This window comes from Magnusiomyces paraingens, assembly GCF_902498895.1.
Source record: "Magnusiomyces paraingens strain CBS 517.90 genome assembly, contig: contig2, whole genome shotgun sequence".
In the NCBI taxonomy this organism is placed as follows: Eukaryota; Fungi; Ascomycota; class Dipodascomycetes; order Dipodascales; family Dipodascaceae; genus Magnusiomyces; species Magnusiomyces paraingens.
In genome coordinates this window covers 4,750,966-4,767,933 of record NW_022474068.1, presented here as the reverse complement: position 1 = coordinate 4,767,933, position 16,968 = coordinate 4,750,966, and the positions used below count along the sequence as shown (strand labels likewise).

The following is a 16,968-nucleotide window of genomic DNA, read 5'->3' as shown; positions in this document are numbered from 1 at the left end:
TCAAAGGTGTTTAAGAATAAGACAGAGTTCAATTAAAAAAAAAAAAAATAGCAAAGATATAAATTCATAGCATTTTCTTGATCCCGCCTTCCATTTCTTCTATTTATTCACTTTCTCAATGCCAATGGTGTCGAATTTATTAGCGCAAAATAGCTATGGTAATTTAGTCAATAACAAACTCTCAATAAATCAACCCACTTTTTTGGTAATAAATTATAAAATTGCAAGTTCTGTTCAAAGGCTGAATATTCATAACATTTCAAGAATATCAAAAAAAAAAAAAACCATCAGTAAATCACTCATATTAATGGGACCATTTGTAACAATTTTTTTTCATGCATAAGCTTTCAAAACAAACTTCTGAAACCTATTATTGTAATCCTTATGTCATTCTATCCCTGCATCAACCAATCACCCCATAATTTCAGTCTCTCCATCATTGAAGGATATTGGTTTCCGGCTTAAGGCCTTAGGTATTTTTTTATACTTTTTTTTAAGTATTCGACATCTGTAGATTTTGTTAATTTGAAGGTTTTGGTGACTCTAAAAGTAGCAAGAATGAAATTTTTTTTTTTGCCTAATTACCTTCCTAACTTTTAAAATTACACCAAAAAAAAAAAAAATAGACGAGTGAATGAACATTTTATCTTCAGTTTCAGCTTTGGCGTAACGATTTGAATTCGAATAAACTTTTTCCTCAAACAAATTATTGTATTATACACGCCGCACCTCAAGACTTTTTTTTTTTCTTTGAGATATTTTTTTTGGGCCTAGAGTTGCTTCATTTATGAGTCTTAGTATTGGTATTGGTATTGGTGATGATGGTGTATTGAAAAATCTTATGAGCCATACACTGAGGTACATACTTTTGTCTATGAATATGTACGTTATATGTATTCCAGATTAAGCAATTTTCTTATGACATGGAAAAAAAAATATTTCCGTAATGAGCATCTTATAAAGCAAAAAAAAATAACCAGCATAATTATTAAATGTATTGTCGATAACTGACATATAATTTTTGTATGTTAATAGGCTTACTACAGTATCATATTGTTTAACTTAATGTAGTGTGCTGGAGGATTATCCTGAAACAAATATCATTCGCTAAATTAACGAAAGAATTTTTTGAGTCCATACAATTAAGAGACAGACATTTTTTACAAGAGTCTGTTAATTCATGGCTTGAATCCTTGCCAAAAAATCAAATATAAACTGTTTTAGGGTTTCAGTTATATAAGTATTAATGAAAAGCCACTGCTGGATTTCTTTAGAACTTTAGAATGTTGTTGTGATTAATTCTGATAAAGAAATAGAATATGAAAAAAAAAAAAAAATTAAACTGATAAATCCTGGGTCGCTTACATTTATTTAACCTAACCCTAGGGGGATCTTAAAAGGTTGGGGGCGTTTGCCGCAAGTTTTTTTTATTTTTTTTATTTTAATATATTTTTTTATCGTGTTTGCCTTCACTCCAAAAATGCTGGCGAAACCCTTAACCCATATATCTAACTTTTAAGCCAGGTTTTGGAAACTTGTTAAAACGATATTACAATTTTATACAATCAGATTAATACTCGTTTGCAAATTGATTATCGTTTTATAATTTTCCTTTTATGGAACGATAACAGCGACGTTTTAAAATGAGCAAATTAAGTTCCATAAAGAATTAGTTAAGGAACAAAAAACTATATAGAACATTTTAAAAAATATTTTCCCAAAATGTCTCAAGCCTCATCAACCCCAGGTTTTTTATGCCCACATTTTTTTGGTTTTTTAATAAAAATAATTTCACTGAAAATCGCCAAAAAAAATATAATAATAATAATAATAATAATAATCAATTTGTTCAATACAGTTCTCCAAAATGTTCAATAAATAATAATAATAATAATAAATAATAATAAATAATAATAAATAATAATAAATAATAATAAATAATAATAAATAATAATAAATAATAATAAATAATAATAAATAATAATAAATAATAATAAATAATAATAAATAATAATAAATACCCAAAATAAAATATTGTGCTTAGCAAATTGAAGCACCACGGTGAAGATGCTTCCATTCGTTTTCATGTTCTTCTTGAACATTGGGGTTTGAGACTAAAGCCAAAAGAGCCTTGTAAATACCCTTACGGTGACCATCATCGACGGGAACGTCGGGGTCTTCGCGTAGCGAGCGAGCTGAAGAAATAAGAGTCTGAACCACTTGGACAATATCTTCCATAAGATTATCAAGCAAATCGAGAGTAATTGTGTATCTCACAACAACACGAAGAACCTCCTTGGCTTCGTTATTGACTGGAAGAGGATAGTTAGGAATAATGTAACCTTTAACTCGGAGCAACGTTGAAATGGCAGCTTGTGGAACCTCTGGATACTTTTGCTTAAACTCATCAGTAAGCATAAAGGCGACGACAGGGAGACCAGGGTTAAAAAGGGAAGCATCGCGGGTTTTAGTAAGCTCATGTTCCTTTGTAGGATCAAAGACATAATCGCCATTTAGACGGTGAATTTCAGAGACGCATTGAAAGTAGCCAGTAGACTCGAGGAACTTGGAAAAGAGGCGAGCATTATAGAGAGAAGCCGAGTGGACGCGCTTGTATCCTTCGTAACCAAGGGTTAAAAAGTTGTAGTACTGGTGGACCACAGTGTGGCCAGGACGGGAAAAGTTAAGAGTGTATGACTTTTCGTTACCTCCAAGGTACTTGAGCAAAAAGATAAGATTATCTGGGAGGTACTTTGTATCGGACCAAATAACCCATCCGAGACCGGCAGTGGTGAGACCAAACTTATGACCCGAGGTGTTGATAGACTTAACACGGGGGAGAGAGAAATCCCATTTAACATGGGGATGAACAAAGGGAGCAACAAGGCCACCAGAGGCACCGTCAACGTGGATGGGGATATCAATGCCAGTGTCTTCTTGATACTTGTCGAGAATCTTGGAAACACCTTCAACATCTTCGTAAGAGCCGGTGTAGGTTGAACCGAGAATGACAAAAATGCCAATTGTGTTTTCATCCAAGTTTTCATAAATTTTTTCCAAGTCCAGCATGTTGCGGGACTTGTCAGAAACAGGGATAATGCGAGGTTCCACATCAAAGTAACGGGCAAACTTTTCCAAGGCAACTTGAGCATTTGCACCCATGAGAATATTAGGACGGTCAAAGGGTCTACCATTGGCCTTTTGGCGGGCTTCCCAGCGACGTTTCATTGCAAGGCCACCGAGATGGATAGCTTCAGAAGAGCCGGTTGTGCAAGTACCAATTGCAGCGTTCCCCTCGGGGACATGCCATAGATGGGAAATCATAGAGATACAGCGTTGGTGGATATTCATAAGGGCCGGGTACTCATCGCTATCCGACATATTTTTTGTGAGATTTTCGACGGCGAGTTGCTGAGCAACGGGGTCAATAAAAGTATTAACAAAGGATGCAAGGTTAAGGGCAGGCTTTCCATCGAGGTCAAGGTCATCACGGATGAGTTGGGCAACGGTTTGGCCATTTGCACCAGATTTAGGCACGTGGAATTTAGCAATGGGATTAATTGAATAAAAAGATTCATAAGGGTTAAAGATAGAAGTGTTTGAATTGTCTTTAGGGACATCAGAAACAAGGCCATTGTCAACAATGGACTGACGACGGAACCGTTGGGAATAACCAGGAGAGTTATCCTGAAGATCTGCAAGGATTTTTTCGTAAGGGACGTGTTCAGAAAGAGGCATTTTGAATTGAAGAGCAAGATTGATGGATAGAGAATAGGGAGGATAAAAGAAAAAAATTAAAAAATTTTAAAAAAATTGGGAAATCTGGGGGGGTTTATATAATAAATAATAATTTTTTTTTTTTTTTTTAAACTTCACAATTGAGCAAGTAAAAAAAAAATTTGCGGGAAATAAAGAGAATTCCAAACATGCAGAGAGTACATTTTTATCATCTGATGTAAAATATAAATAAAATATAAATAAAATATAAAATATAAAATATATTTTGAAATTTTATTAACCAGTGCAGAGAATAAGAAGAAAAGAAAAAAAAAATTTTTTTTCTTTTTTATTTTTTTTTCTTCTTCTAAAAGCCCATGAAATGAGTTTTAATTACTGCATGTGGCCACAACGCCGCGCAAAACTACACCGTCCAGCCGAAAGAAAAGAAAAAAAAAACTTCTGTTAATGATTTTTTTTTAACTTTACCCCGCGGGGGGTTTACAATAGAAAGAAAAAAAAACAATGGAGAGAAAGAAAAAAAAAAAAAAAAAAAGTCTGACTTTTTTTTGGCAATTGAATTGATTTTGAAAATGAAAATGAAAATGATCTGGAATGAAAAAATAAAATAAAAATAAAAAGAAATCCTTAAAGATTTCAATAAATTATTTCATGGACCAGCCAGTTGAAAAATATTTTGTTTGTTTGTTTTTTTACTTTTAAAAAGTTTTTTTTTTTTTTAAATTTTTTTAAAAAATTTTTCCTTCTTTAAAAATCCGTTTTTTTTTGTTTTGTTTTGTTCAATCTCTTTATACAATTTAATCAACCTTGTCAAAGTTCTCGCCAGAGACAAGCTCAGGGATACCCTCATCCTCAGGCTCACCAGAGGCCTCAAGACCCTCAGCACCCTGCTTCAGGCCAGAGCCGAGCTGAGAAGCAAGCTCACGGAGCTTGTCAATGTTCTCAGCACCGAGCTGGGTAATAATACCAGGCATAAGCTCTTCAAGCTGCTTCTGTTGTGGGCGGCCGTGGATGGCAAAAGTGTTAGAGGAGGTGGCAGCCTGGACATTGGGGCGGGGAAAGTGGAGGACAGTGCCGTCATCGTTAAAGAAGTTGACCTGGTCAATGCCCTGGATGGTCTGAGCATTGAGCTTCTTAAGAGCGCCCTGGATCTTGGCCTCATCAGCCTCGGTAGACTTGGTGGTCTTCTTGACCTTTCTGCGGGGAGTACCCTTACCGCCAATGCGGACGGATTGTTGCAACTTGGCGAGTTTTTCAGCGTCGAGGACCATGGTTGATCTGGGTATATGTTAGCATGAATGATTAAAAGAGTAAGAGTGGATCAATGTATGATGGGTATGATTGATTATATTTGACAATTGAAGTTCATTTATTTATTTTTATTAATCCATCCTTCCATCCATCCATTCATCAATCAATCAATCCATCAAATCACATGGTCCATCTTATAGATCCAGCATAATATTGATCTGACTTACGTTTAGATGGGTTATATAGAATAAACGGGGAAGATCCGTAAGAAATCAAGAAATTTTTCAAAGAAGGATTTAAAAAAAGAGACGAGAAAAAAAAAAAAAAAAAAGGGGAGAGGGAGGGAGAGAGAGAGAGAGAGAGAGAGGGAAAAAAAAAAAAAAAAAAAAAAAGAGCGAACAGAAAATTTTTCAGGGCTGCGGGAAAGTTGGGTGGTGGCAGCGCACGAAATTTCTGGCATTGCTGGTACAATAGATGTAACGAGAGGGTAATAGGGATTACATAAGTACTAGCACAAGTAGTAACAAATAAAACCTTTTGAAAAGAAAAAAAAATTAAAGTTGTAATAAAATTTGCTTCGGTCACGCGATATGGGGTTATTTGTATATCTGAGTATTTATGTGCATATCCTAGTCCGAACCGATAATATATTTTTTTTTAATTTTTTTAATTTTTTAATTTTTTTTTTTTTTAAAGGTGGCCCTAACAACGGTTGTAGCAACCGTAACAAACTTTGTGCCACTTTTTTAAGTTACCAAAAAAAAAAAAAATTTTTTTTTATTTAAAGTTATCAAATGATAACATCAAATTTAGGTTAGTTTTAAATTAAATAAACAATTATATATACATTTAGTGAAAATATAAAAAAAAAAATCAAACAAACTTTAAGACCAAACAAAAACCTCCAAAAACCTCCAAAAAAAACAGTTCGTGAAAATTACCATTTAACAAAAAAAAAAAAAAACCCTTTTTGTATGAATTTTTTTTTTTTTTCACTGGGCTTCTCCATATGGTCTTATCCGTGTAAATAATATTATTTGCCTAGTTATTTTTTTTTTTTTTTGCTCTTAGATCTTTTTTTTTTTTTTTTGTTTTTGTTAAACATATTGAAAATTTGTTGAATCGGCCAGGACCGAAACTTCTGGCTGCTTCCTTAAACTGAGGATTTCCCGTAGGGAGTTGCCGCCAAATTTAATGCTTACTAGTACAGTTATTATTATTACTATTACTACCTACAAAATATGCAGCTATAGCTGCTACCTCTGCGGCTTTCCTCTGCTGCCTTTGATACTGCTGCTGCTACTGCTGCTGCTTCTGTTGTTGCTGTCATTGTTGCTGATGATCATGGTAATAATGATGATGATGCTGCGTCTTCTGGGTTGCCGTATTCCTTCTTTATTAACAACACACGATCGTATAAAACTGACCGGGTCCGCTGCTTATCCGATCGATTTGATTGAATATTCATTCTAATAATTCTAGTAATTCCAGTAATTCCAGTAATTCCAGTAACAATAATAATATATATAATTTCTCCCCCCTAAAATTTACTTTTTCTTCTTATTTCTCTCTATATATATATATCCTTTCCATATCATTCATTCATCAATAATGCCTGCCGTTGGAGTCCCGTTTATTTCAGTCTCACGACCTGCCCGTCCTGTAATTGTAGTACCACCAATCTCTGCCACTACCAGTGCCGATTATTCTGCCTACACTGCCTACACCACTACAACCACTACAACCACTACAACCACTAAACCTACACTGTGCAGCCTGCCCAGCGCGGCTTTCTGCAGCACCTCCACCACACAGCAGCAGCAGCAGCAACAGCAGCAGCAGCAGCACCGGCCACCGTCACCACCGTCACCACCGCCAACCCACCACCACCACAACCACCACAACCACAACCACCAACACAATAAGAATTTCTTTCTCCTCCCACCAACCACCTCCAAACCCTCTTCAACCACCAATTCCGCAACCAACCCTTCAACTCTCTCCAACTCATCAACTATCGCCACCACAACTACAATAATAACAAATACCACAAGCTTATTACCATCACCGCCACTATCTTCATCTCCATCTCCTTCTCCTTCATTTTCTTCTCAAAATACCCAACCTCTCAATCCATCTCCTCTAGACCCATTTCACATCCCATCTTCTTCTACCTCCTTTTTTAATCCTCCAACCACTACTTCTCCCCTTTACAAAGATAATAATAATAATAATAATAAAATAACACCTCTTCCTAATCCTTCATCTGCTGTATTCCAACCTGCTACAGCTTCTACCGCAGCCATTGCTTCCACCGTTTCTTCCGCCGCTGCTTCTGCCGCTGCCTCTATTACTGAATCTACTACATCCACTACATCATCCACTACATCTACTAAATCTAGTAAATCTAGTAAATCTAGTAAATCTACCAAATCTACCTCCTCTCCATTATCCACTTATCACTCCCCAATAATCCACTCTGCCATTTTGCCTTCTCCAACTCCTTTACAACCCTCATCCCCCTGCTTAGGTCCAGCTCCTGATTCATCCCCATCTCTCTGTGCAACAACAGCCTCTCCTATCTTTGCCTATCCTCCTCTAGCTCCTTCCGCAAAGCGTCTCCTAGCCTTTGTTAACCCTCCAAAGCCCTCCACTCCTTCATCTGCATCCTCCACAACATCCTCCTCCTCCTCCTCTTCTTCCTCTTCCTCCCATAATATCCCCCCAACATCCTCCATCCCTCCGCTAAAACGTTTCCTTTACTCGTCCGCTGCTCTTTTTTCTCTCAAAATGGACCCCCATTCTGCCTCTAAACCAACAACAACTTCCCTTTCTAACGTTGCTACTCCGACCACTGCAAATGAATCGGTCCGTGGCAAACTTAAGGTCCGCATAATTGAGGCCCATAATATTCTCGTCCTCTCTCCTAATCCTTGTCCTTACGTCGTTTGCACTTTCGGCTCTTCTGAATTCATCACCCAGGCTGCCAATGGCGCTACCTATATCCCCCAATCACTTGAAGCCTCTCCTGGTGGCTCAGGCTCTGCTGGTGACTCTTCTACAATGTCATCGGTTTCATCAGGCATTGCAATCCCCTCTAAAACTTCTACCCTACGGCAATCCTCAAACCTAACCCTCTCGGGCATTTACAATAAAATCAAGGGCGGCCCAGCTAACCCTGCATCCTCCAATACTACAACTCCAAATTCATCCACAAACACTAATACCTCTAATACAAATACAAATACTAATACTAATACTACTGCTGCTACTGCTACTGCTACTACCAATAATAATAATAATAATAGCCATAATAGCCATAGCTCTAATACCTCTAATACCTCTAATTCTAATACCTCCACAACTGGTCCAGCAGCTTCTTCGGCTTCCTCCACAGCTTCTAGCAACTCCTCCCCAAGCAATCCTACTTGGTCCGATGAAGCACAATTTGATGTCACCAATGAAACTGCAGAGCTTGACATAAGCATATACGACGCAAACTCTGCAGACGCCTTTCTCGGCCGTGTCCTTATCCAAACTAACCTGGCCAAGGAAACCCACTTCGACAAGTGGCTTCGACTCGAGTCTCGCTTCGACTCGGCTCGCGTCACTGGTGAGGTCCGCGTCCAAATGACTTATGAGCCTACCCGCAATAAACGAATTGGCCCAGACGACTTTGAGGTACTTCGTCTTGTTGGAAAAGGTACTTTTGGCCAAGTCTACCAGGTTCGCAAGCGTGATACACACCGTATCTATGCCATGAAGGTCCTTTCCAAAAAAGTCATTGTTCAAAAGAAGGAAATTGCCCATACCATTGGTGAGCGTGATATCTTGGTCCGCACTGCTCTGGCAGACTCAAACTTCATTGTTGGTCTCAAGTTCTCCTTCCAAACTCCCTCGGATCTTTACCTTGTTACTGACTACATGTCTGGTGGTGAGCTCTTTTGGCACTTGCAAAAGGAAGGTCGCTTCTCGGAGGAACGTGCAAAGTTTTACATTGCTGAGCTCATTATTGCCCTCGAGCACCTCCATGACAATGACATTGTTTATCGTGACCTTAAGCCTGAAAACATTTTGCTCGATGCAAACGGCCACATTGCCCTTTGTGATTTTGGTCTCTCTAAGGCTAACTTGTCTGATAATGGTACCACAAATACCTTTTGCGGTACCACTGAGTACCTTGCCCCGGAAGTTCTGCTCGACGATAAGGGTTACACCAAGATGGTTGACTTTTGGTCTTTGGGTGTGCTTGTTTTTGAAATGTGCTGCGGCTGGAGTCCCTTTTACCATGAGGATGTACAGCAAATGTATAAAAACATTGCCTTTGGTAAGGTCCGTTTCCCTAAAGATGCTCTATCTGCTGAAGGTCGCAACTTTGTCAAGGGTCTTTTGAACCGTAACCCTAAGCACCGTTTGGGTGCCAATGGCGATGCCCGTGAGCTTCGTGCACATCCCTTCTTTGTCGATATTGATTGGGACCAACTCGCTACAAAGATGATTCCGCCGCCATTCAAGCCTGTCATTGTTTCAGAAACAGATACTTCTAACTTTGACCCTGAGTTTACTCAAGCATCCACAAGTGTGCTCAAGCGTGGATTCTTGCCTTTGGGCTCTACTCCCTTGTCTCCGGGAATTCAAGCCAATTTCCAAGGCTTTACCTATGTCGACGAGTCATCTATGGATCAACATTTGGCAGCATCCATGTCTGTTAGTGAAATGATGCACTCTGGGTCACTTACCGGAATTTCCCGCATTCCTGATGATGGCGACATTGAACTTTATGACGACAATGATATTGAAAACACAGTTGAGTATAACAGCCGGCATGGACTTAGCAACAATAAGCTGCTTGATGAAGATGATGTTGGCATGCTGGATGACGATGATGGGTTTGTCAATGGCCAACAGTTTGAAATGTAATCAGTTGCTTTGTTGTTCTTCTTGGATTTTATTTTATTTTTTTTTTTTTTATAATTTTATCTATAACTTTGTTGAACTTTTTTGTTTAAATATATATTAATTTTTTGTCAAAAATTCATATTTTTTAAGGATTTAAAAGATTTTAATTTAAGAATTAAGAGTTTTTGTAATTTTTTTTTTAATTTTAAATTTTTTAGGGTAGCTGTTTTGGAAAGGCAATTGATTTTTAAATTTTTTTTTTTTAATTTAATAATTTCATTTATTTTTACCCGAGACAAAATTTTCCCCTCTTAACCAGCCAATATCAAAATATATTTTAGAAAGCACTCATTTTGTAAACAACACCAAAAAAAAATTAAAAATCCGTTATACCAGTTTTTTTTTTTTTTTTTTTTTTTATATTCACACACTCATATTATCGTCTGTTACGGACTGCTTGAAAATGAACAATCTTCCCAGTAATTTGCCTTCACAGCAACACATGGCTGGGTACTTGCCTATAGGCAGTGGTAGTGGTGGCAGCGGGCTGCCTGGAATACCATCACCGAGCCACGCGTCAGGTTCTGTCGTGAGTGGCGGTCCCATGCACCATCATCATCATCATAATCATCAGCAGCATCAACAACATCAACAGCAACAGCAGCATCAACAGCAGCAGCAACAGCAGCATCAACAGCAGCAGCAACAGCAGCAGCAACAGCAGCAGCAACAGCAGCATCAACAGCAGCAGCAACAGCAGCAGCAACAGCAGCATCAACAGCAACAACAACAACATATTCATGCAGCGGCAGCGGCAGCATTCATAGGACTTGGATTGCCAGCAGGATTGACAGGGGGACCCGGTGGGGGTGGCGGGTTGACTCCGGGATTACAAACAGGATTGGGTGGTGGTAATGCTGTTGGGAACGTGGTATCACCTGGGTTGCACCAAGGCCCGTTCACTCATGTTCTTACACACCAGCAGCACCCACAACCAATACAGCACCAACAACTACAACAACTACAACATCAACAACATTTACAACATTCACAACAAATGACTATAGAACAGAATGGAGGTATGGGACCTAAAATTAATCTAGGGTCTAATAATAATAATAATGGGGGATCAACTGGCGGACAACAGCTGCAGACAGCTCAAGGCACTTCAGGTAGTCTTGGGGCTGTTTCTGTGCCGAGCGGTGGGCCTGATGGTCTAATGACGACGAGTATTGCTACAGTTTCATCTACCATGGGCCCTTCTGCTCTTCCAGCTGGTTCAAACGAGTTTGTGCGGAAACTATTTGCGTGAGTAGTTTTTTTTTTCTTTTTCGAGGGGGTTTGAGACAAAACCACGGAAGTATATTAACTTTTTTTTTTTTTTTATTTTAGATTACTCGAAGATACCAAGATCCAAGATATTGTACGGTGGACAGAATCTGGAGATAGATTTGTTGTTCTTGATGTGAGTAGAATTTATAATTTAACAAAAAAAAATAATTTAGTGATTTTAAATTTTTTACTAACGTTTAGATTAGACAAATGAATTTACAACAAAAGTTCTTCCTCGTCATTTCAAGCATTCAAACTTTGCCAGTTTTGTGCGACAACTTAACAAATATGATTTCCATAAAATAAGAGCCTCAGAGTCCGGTGATAAATATGGTGACAATGCATGGGTGTTTCGGCACCCAGACTTTCAGCAACATAAAGTGGAACTATTAGATAATATTCGTCGGAAAACAACAGTCTCATCGCGCAAACAGAATGCAGCAGTTACAAATGCAACAACAAACAATAATGCTGAAGCATTAGACAATGTGCCAAATACAGAATGTGGAGATAACGGGCCATGTGGGAACGGTTCAACTTGCTCGACAACAGGAGGCAAAGAGGCATGCGATCCAGCAGCAATTTGTGGGCCCGTAATTGCAGCTGAAATGGCATCACGGCACGCAATTACACAAGCGCTTGAAACACGCATCAACGAGCTGGAAGCTAATGCTCGACGGTCGCGCGATGAACTGCGAACAATTTCTGGGCTCAATTCTGTGCTTCTTCAGCGGCTGCATTCTGCACAAAACGCAATCCAAACTACTACATCAGTTCTGCGCAAACTCATCATCTTATCATCAGGTGGTAGAGAAGCTTCTGATAACCCCGCGGGTTTCAATAATCCAGCTTACCTTGATTTACTACAATCTCTCAATACTATCGAATCCACGCGTAATGACACACCAATGGTAAATCTGCCTTCACGCCGCACTTCTGCAATTCCAACCCAACGCCCAAATGTTTCGCTGTCGCCGGTCGACAGCCAGTACGGCATAATGTTACCCGCAGGGTCCTCTTTTAGCACAGGTGTGAGTCCGGCGTATACCGAAAACGGGGTTGTGTTAAGGGCTCATGGGCCGCGACATGCGGCAGGCAATGGGGGGAATCGCCCCCTTGTATTGCTCGTGGATGACAACAATGTGAGTGCACGTAAAATTGGCAAGTTTGTGCGTGAGTTTGGGTGCGATATTGAGGTGACCAATGATGGTGTTGATGCATGGCACCGCGCGCAGGCGCGCGAAGAGTCACTGCATTCAGCAACATCAGGAGGAACAGTTCCACCACGTGCATTTTCTTTGGTACTTATGGATTCGGTTATTCCATCGCTAGACGGGAAGACCGCGGCGACACAAATGCGCAAAAGTGGTGTTGGAGCTGCAATTATAGTTATGACTTCAGCTGCTACTGAGGACGTGCAAGATGACAATAAAGATGGATCTTCCAGGGAATCTAGCAATATAGATCAAAATTCTAGCGAAAAAGATTGCGAGGCGCGGCTGCTGAGTAGGAAACGGTCGCTGGAGGGGTACATGCAGGCTGGTATTAGCGAGATTCTTGTAAAGCCGTTCAAAAAGGAAGACCTGTTTCGAGTCTTGAGACGATACTTGGGCGATTTAAATGGGCTTAGCAGTGGAAGAATTAACAGCAACACCCATTCTGCATCATCATCTTCTGGACCTGGAGGTCTTGGGGATGTATTTGGGTTAGAGAATATGGGGTTGGGCGGAATTGGGTTGGAGGATATTGGGCTTGAAGAGAATACCCTGGGCCCGGATCCTAGCCTTAACAACGGTTCTGGAGGGTTGAATGAAAATGAAAGCAACGGATCGTCTTCATCCTCGGTATCGACATCCTCTGGGGCTGGATGCAGAGCTAGAGCTGGTGAAGAAGAAAAAGAAGGAGAAGAAGGAGAAGAGGGAGAAGAAGAAGGAGAAGAGGAAGAAGAGGAAGAAGGGGAAGACAGACCATCATTACAGGAACCGAAGCGGGTACGAATGTACTGAATGTTGAGCAATCCAGCAAACTTTTTTTTTTTTTTTTTTTTCTAAATATCTATTGTTTGCGCCATGTTTGGTGCAACGAGGCAGCAACAGTAGTTATTTGGGTGGGCGCAAGTGAGAGGCATGCAAGAAGATCAGTCTCTCGAGAGGCGTAAGTGAGGCGGATTGTGAAAAAAGAGCAACAAACAAAAAATAAACAGGAATGGACTTGGAAAAGACATTGATGACTTTGCAATAGGAAAAAGAAACATATTATTTCATACACGGCATTGAGACCGAACCGAAAGTTGTTGCTTTTAGTGTCTTGGACTTGCTTTTTAGAAGAAAAAAAAAAAAAACCTAAAGAGAGGCGCGCGCGTTAATCGCAACTTTTGGTTTTTAAGCTTTTGGGTCACATTTGAAAGGCACAAGTTTTTTTTCTCCCCTCCCCTCCATATTAAAAGGCTATTGTGTTTCCTTTTAAAAACTTCATTTAAACCATCTTTTATTCTCTTTTTTATTCTTTTTTCCTTCTTCAATTCACTTTGCTCAATGTCTGCTCAAAATTATCAGCAAGGCTACTCGGCCCAGCCTCAACAACAACAGGGCTACTCGGCCCCTCCACCACCAGCTTACGACCAGCAACAACAACCGCAATCAACATTGTCCTACAACGAACATCAGCAGTTTGACTATGACGACTCGTCAACTAACGCACTCAAACCTCCACCCATCAATTACGCCACCAAACCGCAAGAAAGTGGTGAGACGTTTAACGACCGCTTCAAGGTTGAAAAACCCAAGTGGAATGATATTCCATTTACTCTTTTTTTCTTACTAGTCGTTGCAGGATTTATTGCCATTGCCGTCATTACATTACGTGCGTGGGCACAGACTTATGGCTTCCAAGGGAAGGGCATCTACAGCAATAACAATTCGTACTCGCTTGATACCAATGCTGCCATTCTTTTTTGCTTTGTCACGGTTGTGGCCTTTGTATTTGCAATTGTTTTGATTGCTCTGATGCGGGCCTTTACTAAATTCTTTATTTACCTTGCCTTTATTGTCTCAATTATTGTGGGTATTGGAACAGCAATCTTTTATCTCGCCATGCACTACTACTCAGCTGGAATTGTTTTCCTTATTTTCGGTGTCCTCCAAGTCTTCTTTTTCATTGGCATGCGCTCGCGTATCCCCTTTGCCACACTAGTCTTTGGAACCATAATCGACGTGACGCGCTCGAACCCTTCTATTTTTGGTATGGCTCTTGCAGGAACTATCGTCTCCACAGCGTTTTCCTTTCTTTTCTCCATGGTAATTGTTGCTACATACATGAAGTATGATCCCAATGCAGACAATCCAGGCTGCAATGTCTCTGGCGGTTCGTGCTCCAATGGGAAACTCATTGGCGTTCTTGTCTTTGTTTCCTTTGCAGGCTTTTACATTACAGAAGTTATTAAAAATGTCACTCACACAACTATCTGTGGCATTTACGGCACGTGGTACTACTGCTCTAAATCAGATCAGGGTATGCCCCGGCGCCCAGCCCTCGGATCTCTTCGCCGTGCACTCACTTACTCGTTTGGTTCCATTTCTTTTGGTTCCCTTATTGTTGCCATTGTCAATCTTATTCGTTATCTTTTGGACTTTGCACGCTCGGCTGCTCAGCAAGACATGGGAAACGACATTGTTCGTGCAATTTTAATGTGCCTGGTGTGCTTTGCCCAGTGTTTTATGGGCATCATTGAGTGGATGGTCACATACTTTAACCATTACGCGTATACCTTTGTTGCACTTTATGGCCGTGCTTACATCCCAGCAGCTCGCGACACTTGGACCGTGATTCGTGCGCGCGGAATTGATGCGCTCATCAATGACTGCTTAATTGACCATCTCTTGACTTTTACCCAGATGCTCCTGGGCTATCTTTGTGCCATGATGGGCTACTGCTTTTTGCGTTTCACCCGGCCACGCTACAACTCTTCCGGAGGGTACTTTGCAATCATTACAATGTACTCGATGTTCATTGGTATCCAGGTCGGTGCCACAGTTATGGTGGCGGTCCGCGCAGGTACTGCGACCCTGTTTGTGGCCCTGGCAAAGGACCCCGAAGTATTTCGGTTGTCGTACCCAGACACGTATCACAAGATGCTCGAGACGTATCCCGCCGTGCGTGAAAAGCTCAACTTTCGGGAGTAAAAAAAAAAAAGTTTTTCCATGTAATTTTTTTTTGGTGGGCATAATGTTTAATAACTTGACTACTTACCTGTAACAAGAATTCTCTTTTTTTCAGTAAAAATTTTTTTTTAATTTTCAAATGGCTACAAATGAATCCCCCCATGATCGCCAAATCGTATTGGCAGCTATCGATGTCTGGCAACAGGATAAACGCTTCGACAACCTCTCCACTGATAAACTCTATCGCGTAATTCTCAAAAACAAGCCTGAGTGGCGACCAGCCTCTTTGGACGATGAAGCCGCTTTTACTCCGGAACGTCTCCACAAGTGTTTGGCAGATGCAAACATGACCCCGGATCGGTTCGAGCCCCAATCCTATGCTAGCAAGATTGTATCAAAATTCCCCGTTCCATATCTCGTTATCCCTTCTTCTGCTTCCAGCTGGATTGATGTGCGTCCTATTGTTTCATCCGACCCATCTGCCTCCGACTCCAAGTACAAGGGCAAGGGCGTTTTTGCGAAAACAGAAATCCCCAAGGACAAAACCATTTGGACAGAAACTGCTCTATTCTCGGTTCCTTCAGTTTCTTCAGTTCCTCACATGCGTGCGGGGAATGCTTGTGCTCATTGCGGAACGGTGTTTGCTCGCGCGCTGGGCACTGTCGGGTGCACACAGTGCGAGGCCCGTTTTTGTGGAACAAAGTGCCGTGCGGCCGCCACCAGTTCCATGGCTCATGCAGCTACCTGGCACGTCGGTACTAAGTTGAGCAAAACGGCACAGATTGGGCCCAAAGCATGGCGCAAGTATGAAGACATGTGCTCAGGAGCTGCTTCTAAAGACAAGAACAATGAGGCTGCGACTGAAAGTGCTTGGGCTGCAGGATATGCAGTAGGAATGGTGCTCGTACGACTGGCAGCAGAAGCCCAAAAATCTCTTGAGGGTGCACTCAAGCTCCAGGAACAGTTTGAGGCTATGGCCACTGTTGGCCAAGACGTTCGTCAGGCACATGCAGCTGGTGCAGGATCCAATGCTGCATCTCGAAGTCTTTTTGCAAGCGAGCAGGAAGAGCTAGTTCTTAAGGATGGGTACAATCTACTTTCCAAGGCTATTACCAAGGCATTTTCTCTTGATGAAAATACCCCGGGCAAGCTCACTTACTCGTACGACCGGTACTTGCACAATATCGGGACCTGGAACCTTAACAATATCAAGCATTGTGTGTTTCTAATTCAATCCAACCTCAACCACTCATGCGAACCAAACTCCAAAACGGTCTTTGGAAACACTACACTTGATCCAATTTCTATTGTGGCTCTCAGGGACATTTCTGCAGACGAAGAGCTTACAATTTCTTATGTTGATCCGTCGCTTGACTATCCGGCGCGCCAGCGTCAGCTTAAGGGAAATTGGGGATTTCAGTGTGAATGTTCCCGATGTGTACGTGAAAAACCTTCTTATGAGGTTGACATTGATGCCGATGGAAATATTATAGAAGAAAATGCCTAAGAAAGGTTTACTGTTATAGAAAACAATATGTATCCCTAGTTGGTGATGCAAGTGTATTTTAAATGAAGGTTTGCGTTTTTA

General features: G+C 40.6%; 7 protein-coding genes across 7 annotated transcripts; 4 read left to right on the top strand and 3 right to left on the bottom strand.

Annotated features, from left to right (window-relative positions):
- Positions 1–2,040: 2,040 nt before the first annotated feature.
- Positions 2,041–3,738, bottom strand: SAPINGB_P003243 (uncharacterized protein; the record flags this gene model as incomplete). The annotated part of the gene is made up of 1 exon (XM_031997961.1): positions 2,041–3,738. The coding sequence occupies one exon, from the start codon at positions 3,736–3,738 to the stop codon at positions 2,041–2,043; it is 1,698 nt and encodes a 565-aa protein (XP_031853852.1).
- A 797-nt stretch (positions 3,739–4,535) lies between these two features.
- Positions 4,536–5,009, bottom strand: SAPINGB_P003242 (uncharacterized protein; the record flags this gene model as incomplete). Its single annotated transcript, XM_031997960.1, has 1 exon — positions 4,536–5,009. One exon carries the CDS (start codon positions 5,007–5,009, stop codon positions 4,536–4,538), a length of 474 nt encoding a protein of 157 aa, XP_031853851.1.
- Positions 5,010–6,600: 1,591 nt separating this feature from the next.
- SAPINGB_P003241 (uncharacterized protein) lies at positions 6,601–9,909 on the top strand (the record flags this gene model as incomplete). The annotated part of the gene is made up of 1 exon (XM_031997959.1): positions 6,601–9,909. The coding sequence occupies one exon, from the start codon at positions 6,601–6,603 to the stop codon at positions 9,907–9,909; it is 3,309 nt and encodes a 1,102-aa protein (XP_031853850.1).
- Positions 9,910–10,406: 497 nt separating this feature from the next.
- SAPINGB_P003240 (uncharacterized protein) lies at positions 10,407–10,709 on the bottom strand (the record flags this gene model as incomplete). The annotated part of the gene is made up of 1 exon (XM_031997958.1): positions 10,407–10,709. One exon carries the CDS (start codon positions 10,707–10,709, stop codon positions 10,407–10,409), a length of 303 nt encoding a protein of 100 aa, XP_031853849.1.
- A 236-nt stretch (positions 10,710–10,945) lies between these two features.
- On the top strand, positions 10,946–13,226 carry SAPINGB_P003239 (uncharacterized protein; the record flags this gene model as incomplete). The annotated part of the gene is made up of 3 exons (XM_031997957.1): positions 10,946–11,196; positions 11,281–11,353; positions 11,427–13,226. 3 exons carry the CDS (start codon positions 10,946–10,948, stop codon positions 13,224–13,226), a joined length of 2,124 nt encoding a protein of 707 aa, XP_031853848.1.
- A 528-nt stretch (positions 13,227–13,754) lies between these two features.
- SAPINGB_P003238 (uncharacterized protein) lies at positions 13,755–15,401 on the top strand (the record flags this gene model as incomplete). Its single annotated transcript, XM_031997956.1, has 1 exon — positions 13,755–15,401. The coding sequence occupies one exon, from the start codon at positions 13,755–13,757 to the stop codon at positions 15,399–15,401; it is 1,647 nt and encodes a 548-aa protein (XP_031853847.1).
- A 118-nt stretch (positions 15,402–15,519) lies between these two features.
- Positions 15,520–16,887, top strand: SAPINGB_P003237 (uncharacterized protein; the record flags this gene model as incomplete). Its single annotated transcript, XM_031997955.1, has 1 exon — positions 15,520–16,887. One exon carries the CDS (start codon positions 15,520–15,522, stop codon positions 16,885–16,887), a length of 1,368 nt encoding a protein of 455 aa, XP_031853846.1.
- Positions 16,888–16,968: the final 81 nt, after the last annotated feature.